The following is a 7,546-nucleotide window of genomic DNA, read 5'->3' as shown; positions in this document are numbered from 1 at the left end:
GCACTGTTTTGTAAATTATAATAATTTCTTCGTAAAATCTCTTCCAAAATGGCTTCACAAATCTATACGTTAGATTTAAAGTAAAAAAATTATAATTTTTTTTTTATTTGTCATTTAATAATTTTTTTTTAAATAAAGATTTATTTTATAATTATTATTACTAAAGAAAAAATTACTAGATAAATTAAATATTCAGTTGGTTGTTATATTTTGGGACAATCATTACACTGTCATATCTTGAGTTCTTACATTTTTCATACCTTAAATAATGTTGCAATGAGATAGTATTTCATATGATTCAGTCGCTAACTAGGAGCGATGCTTGTTGCGATTTATTGTCTGCACGAGCCGTCTGCCCCACCACTCCTCCAAGTTGAATGGTCTGAAGTTAGCCAGTTGTCGTGGCGCCAGCACCTCTTGGTAGTACCTAGCGTCTTCATTGCCTCGCTCTAGTTCACGTGTCACCTGAAAATTTATTGTTCAACATGATTTAATGACAAATTAAATTAAAGCACTTGATATGATTTGTATAAGTCATTTCAAATATCTTAATGGCTCTTATCTTCTAGTGAGTTGCTGCTTGGAACAATGTTAAGTGTAGCAAGAGAGGAATGCGGGGTAGGACACTGCAGTGTGCTGATGACCTTGGGCTACCAAGATATTTGAAAAATATTACCCAAGGGTACATTTATCCAAAATTCTACAGTAAAGGAAAACATTGTAATACAACATGCACATAATCTGCATAAAAATTCAAAGATGCGATTTAACCAATCCACACTGGGCCAGCCATGACCTATTCCCCCTTAACTTAGGTTAGACTTGAACTTGTCAGTGAACAAATTTGTCAGTTAATTGAAGTTAAGCTCGACTGACTGTACCGATTTAACATATAAATAAAAATATAAAGTCATTTTTTCAACAATTTTTTTTTATACTTTGGCTGAATATTAACAAATGGCATTGACAATTGGATGGTGACAAATACAATGAGAATAGGATAAAAAAAATTAAATCTTATATGAATGGAATATAACCGTAATAGATATCTGAGTCAGTAAATCTTAGTTTAACCACAACAATGATAGTTCACAGACAATATAGACCATACCTTATTCCAAGAATCATAGATATAATTTATGAGATCATCATGTTGATTGTTATTATTATTATTGTGTAATTGTCCAGGAGGCATCTGTGCTGGGGGACTGAGACGCGCTCCATTGTGTCCATTGATATTCTGTCTTTTGCCTCCGCCCATGTGCGGCAAAGATCTTGGCCCGCTGTTCACATAACTTGATCTGGAATTTTATTACTATAATAAGAACAACATGTTAACTTTCATTATATTTTATAGTAGATATAAACCCTGTTAAAGATGATTGCATAATCTGAATTTAGAAAAAAAAAACAGTTTGCTTTAAGACCTCAAATCTTTGTAAAATATTTAAAAATAAATGTTAAATAGCATAAAAATGTATGAAAGATTGTATGTACTATTGACAACAACTTTACACACATTTATTATTTGTTGGTATAATCTTTAAAATTTTATTTTATTTTTCCTCCTAATTTCATGTCAACAATATTCAAAAGTAAAACGCAACGCGGAATATGAATGCTAATTTCTTTCCACAGGAAAAAGTGCGGGAGATAAAAATATCGATAAATATGATCTAAACGACACTAGAATCAGTTATTATAAAGCAATCAAATCGAATAAGGAAGTTACACAGTGAAATAATAATCAAAAATGCATGCGCAATACTTGCTAACTAGACAAAATACAAAAGTGATTACAATGACGCTCGATAACGTGTCAAGTTAAGAAAAATGTTTTAACGGTTATCTGAATAAAAATTAATGACACGTGGACAACATATAAAACAAAGCAATTGCCTTCTGTTTGTTTTCAAAATCTGTATTAGATGTGAAAGTGTGACATGGTAAGCGAAAGGACAATAAACCTTACCTCATATTTCTATCCATGTTAGAATTTGAAATCACCTCTGCTGCCTCTTAACCTTGTACTTTAATTATTTTATTTTAATTACTAATAACTCGTAATTTACACTTATATCTAAGAGGATTTGACCTAAAACTAGTTTTTATAAAGAAAGATAAATAGACGGGACGCTACACAGAAGACACGACAACATCATATAATTAATAGTTATACATATGTCAACAATAGACAGCTGCCTTTGCGCGCGTTTTCTCTATTGGCTGTTGGGAAATTCTTGTTGAAAATAAACCAATAGCTGATGCTTGTTGCAGTTTCTTCAATAAATGTAACCAATGGATGCGTTAAAAAATATAATGTAAATGTAGATGCAGAAATTAAAAAAAAGTTGCTAGTTATAAAAAATTAACATTTACTTTAAAATTATATTTAAATTTTAATTTGACTAGCCAAAATTATCATCATATATAATCATCATCATAAAAAATACAAAAACATGTGCATAATAGAACTTAGTCTTTGTTCTGTACTAAAATAAAATTGCTTACACGATTCATCGCAGGAATGTATTGGAATGTATGGTAAACTGTAAACACATCGGTGTATCTGTTTACTCTGTGTTTTAGTTTGCAGTTTGATAAAAATATCGGTTTATTAAATTGAAAATAAACATAATTAAACTCAAGTAAGAGAGTGAGTGATCGTAACATTGTCTGTCCACATTAATGAAATACATATAACGAAATCATGTCTGATAAGTTAGGGTTCGAGGAACTTCGGTTAAAGTACAAGGTAATTTTCTAACCTACAGATATATAAACTATTTTCAAATACTTATTGTTTGATAATTTCCTCTTATTTTTCAGGATATATTATCCAAAGCATTTTCAACAAACAACATTGATCTCTTAGATTCCTTCTCTAAAAATACAAATGAAGTTGACAGAAAAGCGGCAATGGATCAAGCATTTCGGGATAAACTTTTAGAGCTTCTAATCGAGAACCCTGACACCCTAGAAAGCTACGTTTCTTTTTGCATAGAATCCTGTAGAAGGCACATGGTAACTCCTACCATGCCTGTTGTCCTATTAGGCGATATTTTCGATGCTTTAACTTTAAATAAATGTGAGAAGTTGTTTGAGTATGTAGAAAAAGGAGTTAACATATGGAAAGAAGAATTGTTCTTTGTTGCTTGCAAAAATAATTTACTCAGGATGTGCAACGACTTGTTACGGCGGTTATCACGTTCTCAAAACACTGTTTTTTGTGGAAGGATATTATTGTTTTTAGCTAAGTTCTTTCCGTTTTCGGAGAGATCTGGTCTGAACATAGTATCGGAGTTTAACTTGGAGAATGTCACAGAATTTGGAGGTGATAATTCAAGCACATTAAAAGATGCTTTAGATGAAGAAATGGTAGTAGATGAAGATAATTCTAAACTGACTATAGATTACAGCTTGTATTGTCGTTTTTGGAGTCTCCAAGACTTCTTCAGAAATCCTAATACATGTTACAATAAGATTCAGTGGAAGACTTTTGTTGCTGTAAGTTACATAATTATTTTCTACCATATTAAGCTATAATATTTAATCACCTCTATAGATTATTGTTTTTATTACAAATAATGATTTATTCAAACTTTTGTGAGACATTACACTAAACTGATGTAAAAACGGCTAAACACTCACATATATTTGTCCGGTGGCGGCACAGACTAGTTTCGAGCCTTCATCAGGAGGAGTGGTAATAATGATTTGTTGGCTATCCAACCTTCATTACTTTGAAGATTAAGCAAACCAAAGATGTAGAGTCAGATAAGCTCTGTAGTTTTTGTTTAACAACTCAGTATTTATTCTTTTCAGCATTCAGGTAGTGTTTTAGCAGCTTTCTCATCATACAAACTTGAGGCTGTGGAATTACAAAAGTCTAAACTAAACAGACTAAAGGCAGTCAACTCGGATGTTGAAATGCAAGAATCAAATAAAGAGCAGCACTACTTTGCAAAGTTTTTAACAAATCAGAAACTCCTTGAATTACAATTGTCCGATTCTAATTTCAGGAGATGTGTACTCATACAATTTTTGATATTGTTTCAATATTTAACATCTGCTGTGAAATTTAAAATGTAAGTAAGACTTTGAATACTCTGAAATTCTATTTGTGTTTTTTTTTTATTTTTTTATCGGTCACCAATAGCAGGTCGATCTTTGTGGTGGTTGATAACAATTAACAATAATCAACTTTTAACTTATGAACAAGAGAGATACTTTTTATTCTATATTTCTTAGTGCCTATTTCCACTAAGAAGGCGGCAGCATATACTCATCATTTGTACATAGTTGTCGGTCTTATTTCCACTGGTGCAACTGCAAGACATACAAAATAACATTAGTCCTATTTAAAATTTAAAAACTCATTTGCTAATCTCTAAGTGGAAATTGGTTTTTATTCTTGTCTTTGCGGTACTTATCTTGTAATGTCTTTGTATTCAATTGCAGGGAAGCTCAAGAATTAAAATCGGTACAAGTAGATTGGATCAAGGAGACAACAGCCTTGATCTACCGTTTGCTAGGAGAGACACCACCAGACGGGAAGAAGTTTGCTGAATGTGTCAAATGTATATTACACAGAGAAGAGTATTGGAACAGTTGGAAGAATGATGGCTGTCCAGGTAAAAAATACTAAGATTATTATTTTTTTGTTGCAGTTCTTTAGTTTTTATATACAATTAATGAATTATTATGTTTTTTTTTAGAATTTCAAAAGCCAAAAGCTCCGGTTTCAGTTGACTCTGATGAAGTTAAAAAGACAAGAAAAAGGAGAAGACCAGTTGGTGATATAATTAATGAATATAGAAATCAAGATAAATTCTACATGGGCAAGTATGTATCTTACTAATTTATAAATGCAAATGTTTGGATGGATGGATGTTTGTTAGAACATATCTCCAGAACTACTGCATGGGCCTCTGAAATTTTGCATACATGTAGATTATAGTCTGGAAGAACACATAGGCTCCTATAACAAAGTTTTATCTTTAATTCCGCGCGGACGAAGTCGCGTTCTTCACCTAGTTTGTAATAAAATAAGTTTATAGTCTAAAAAGTTTGCAGACATGCATTCATTGTTTATTGTCTAATTATTTTTTCCAGTAATGAACTTACAAAATTATGGAATCTGTGTCCGGATAATTTAGTGGCATGTCGGACCAAGGAAAGAGATTTTATGCCTTCATTAGGTATGTGGTATTAATATGTGCTTTCTAATATTAAATAATCGAGGTTTTGATCTTTCAGATTCCTTAAGTCCTTAACGGGCGAATCTCACAAACTACTGGTCCGATTTGAAAATTCTTTTTTGTTGGATAGTCCATTTATAAAGTTAGCGACCAATATTTTTTTTTTAATTCCGTACAGACTGATTTCTTAATAAGTTCTCAAGATAAATTACATTTATTTATATCAACTTTCTATTGTTACATTGGAACTCAAAAGAAAATTGTATGATGATCTCAAACCCCCCCCCCCCCAATAATTTTTAGGGGGTTTGTGTTCCTCAGATCTGTTCCACCAACATGATGAAGCAATTGCTTATTTGCATTTTTTATGTTTACTATGTGTTTAGAGTCGTACATGTTATCTGAGGGTGGTGCGGGGGGTGCGCGTCGTACTACCAGTGGGGGGTGGGGGTGGCGCGCACTGCGGCTGCTGGCGCGTCGCTCGCCGCACTTCTTTGTGCACACCAACAACCCTATAGGACGATTGCCAGATTACCTAGATGATATGGTGAGTCTAATCTATATATATAAAAATCAGTTGCTGTTCGTTAGTCTCGCTAAAACTCGAGAACGGCTGATCAGATTTATCTTATCTTGGTCTTGAAATGTTCATGGAAGTCTACGGAAGGTTTAAAAGGTGAGAATTTCTTTTTTTTTTCATTCCATGAACGAAGTCGCCATCGACAACTAGTGTGATATAGATAAACATAAGAAAGTGTAGGCTAAATAATTATAAATACAGTAGAACGTAGATAAGCGAGAATAAGGGACCACGACATTTTACTTGCTTATAAAAGTCTGACCTTATCCAAGATTCTCGCTAATAAAGGTTTTTGGTTTATTTTCGACTGTACATACTTTATAGCTATGACAGTCTATCCGAGAAATTTACGATATTCTGTTTTACATTATTTATGGTAATTTTTTTGTTAATTTATTTTTATTATAGCATACTTCTAGATGTGAAAATGAAGTCCAGAAAATGTATAAAATTACTACACTTTCGTTTGTCCAGGTTCGGCTGTATTTGCAAGATAATTAATATGATTTAATAAGCATAAAACTCTTTATTCAGGTGAAACGTGTAGCGCGAGATTCTGCCGCCAATGCAGCGGCCGCTAACGCTAATGGCGACACAAACACAAATCACAATGATAAAGCTGTCAAACAGGTATGATATTCACATCGAAAAATTATTTCAGCTTTGTCACTCATTTCTATAAGACTATTGCTTAGAATTGATAGCTTTTGTTTCGTTCTAGGGCTAGACAAAGTGCATTCGCTCCGAAGCGTTTCCATAACGTATTTCAAAAATGTATGGAACTGAAGCGTGACAATCACGTGACTTATCGAGACTAACTGTCAGTTTTATATATTTTTAAAATTCGTTATGGAATCGCTTTGCGACGAATGCATTTTTTTAGCCCCGCTTTTTTTTTACGTAGTTAATTCTATCTATATGATTAGTTCGAATTCACACCACTGCTAGAAACTGCGCAGAAATGGCGATAATCAAATTGGCACAAAATACCACATCTCATAGCCAGTCCATTTGTTGTTCAGCTTTGTATAGCGTTATCTCTCTCAAATGTACAGTCAGCGTCATATAGATCGTCACAGATAAGATATGCAAATATATAGGTACATCAAAAGTAATCAATTATATCGGTACAACAAAAGTATTCAAAATAATAGATACATTCACCCTGCTCAAAAACATCGGTACATACACAGCGTCAAATATATGAGTACATGCAAGATGCTCATAAATATCGTAGCAGCCACAGCGTCATAAGTAACGAAGCAGTCAAGGTGCGCAAAAATATCGGTACATTTGACAAAATTGAACTCTATCTCTATATACTTGTGATACAATTTGGAATAAACTACTTCTGTTACATTCATTTGACACTTTGCATCAAACCATTTTTCAAAATTTACTAAAAGTGTTCGATGCGGATGACAGATATTAGGTAGATAAAACCAACATCAAATTTAAGTTTGTCATCATATATGCTAGTTTGGTCTCGTGGCCTTACCGTTCGCCGCCGTTTGTACGTAAGGTCGGCGGTTCAAATCCCAAGCCACTATTTTTTTTTTGATATTTAAACTTTTTAATTTTAATATCGAAGCACATGTAATTAAATTCTATCGCCGTAGTTATTAGGTACTTTTTGTTATTGCCTTGGACTAATGAGTTTGACCGTTAAAGTACTTTTCTATTTCAAACAAAAATGAAGGAGATAAAGCGATGCTATTGGCATGTAATTTGTTTATTACTCATGTTTGTTAAACTTGTACCGGTA

The 7,546-nt window shown here is 32.8% G+C and overlaps 2 protein-coding genes across 2 annotated transcripts in view; one reads left to right on the top strand and one right to left on the bottom strand.

The window, feature by feature from the left end:
- Positions 1–241: 241 nt before the first annotated feature.
- Positions 242–2,175, bottom strand: LOC106121500 (uncharacterized). Its single transcript, XM_013317193.1, has 3 exons — positions 1,973–2,175; positions 1,112–1,301; positions 242–465 (listed from the first exon to the last, which is right to left on the bottom strand). The coding sequence occupies exons 1-3, from the start codon at positions 1,987–1,989 to the stop codon at positions 310–312; spliced, it is 363 nt and encodes a 120-aa protein (XP_013172647.1). The 5' UTR covers positions 1,990–2,175; the 3' UTR covers positions 242–309.
- A 376-nt stretch (positions 2,176–2,551) lies between these two features.
- The window catches only part of Hpr1 (THO complex 1-like protein Hpr1), a 5,647-nt gene continuing 652 nt past the window's right edge, over positions 2,552–7,546 (top strand). Inside the window, exons 1-8 of the mRNA XM_013316419.1 lie at positions 2,552–2,755; positions 2,830–3,507; positions 3,826–4,088; positions 4,462–4,634; positions 4,719–4,845; positions 5,116–5,201; positions 5,588–5,748; positions 6,316–6,411. Of these exons, the coding sequence (XP_013171873.1) occupies positions 2,711–2,755; positions 2,830–3,507; positions 3,826–4,088; positions 4,462–4,634; positions 4,719–4,845; positions 5,116–5,201; positions 5,588–5,748; positions 6,316–6,411 (1,629 nt within the window). The 5' untranslated portion in view covers positions 2,552–2,710. The remainder of the gene's footprint in view (positions 2,756–2,829; positions 3,508–3,825; positions 4,089–4,461; positions 4,635–4,718; positions 4,846–5,115; positions 5,202–5,587; positions 5,749–6,315; positions 6,412–7,546) is intronic.

This window comes from Papilio xuthus, unplaced genomic scaffold, assembly GCF_000836235.2.
Source record: "Papilio xuthus unplaced genomic scaffold, Pxut_1.1 DF826945.1, whole genome shotgun sequence".
In the NCBI taxonomy this organism is placed as follows: domain Eukaryota; kingdom Metazoa; phylum Arthropoda; class Insecta; order Lepidoptera; family Papilionidae; genus Papilio; species Papilio xuthus.
The sequence above is the reverse complement of the archived record's forward strand: the minus strand, read 5'-3'. Positions and strand labels throughout refer to the sequence as shown.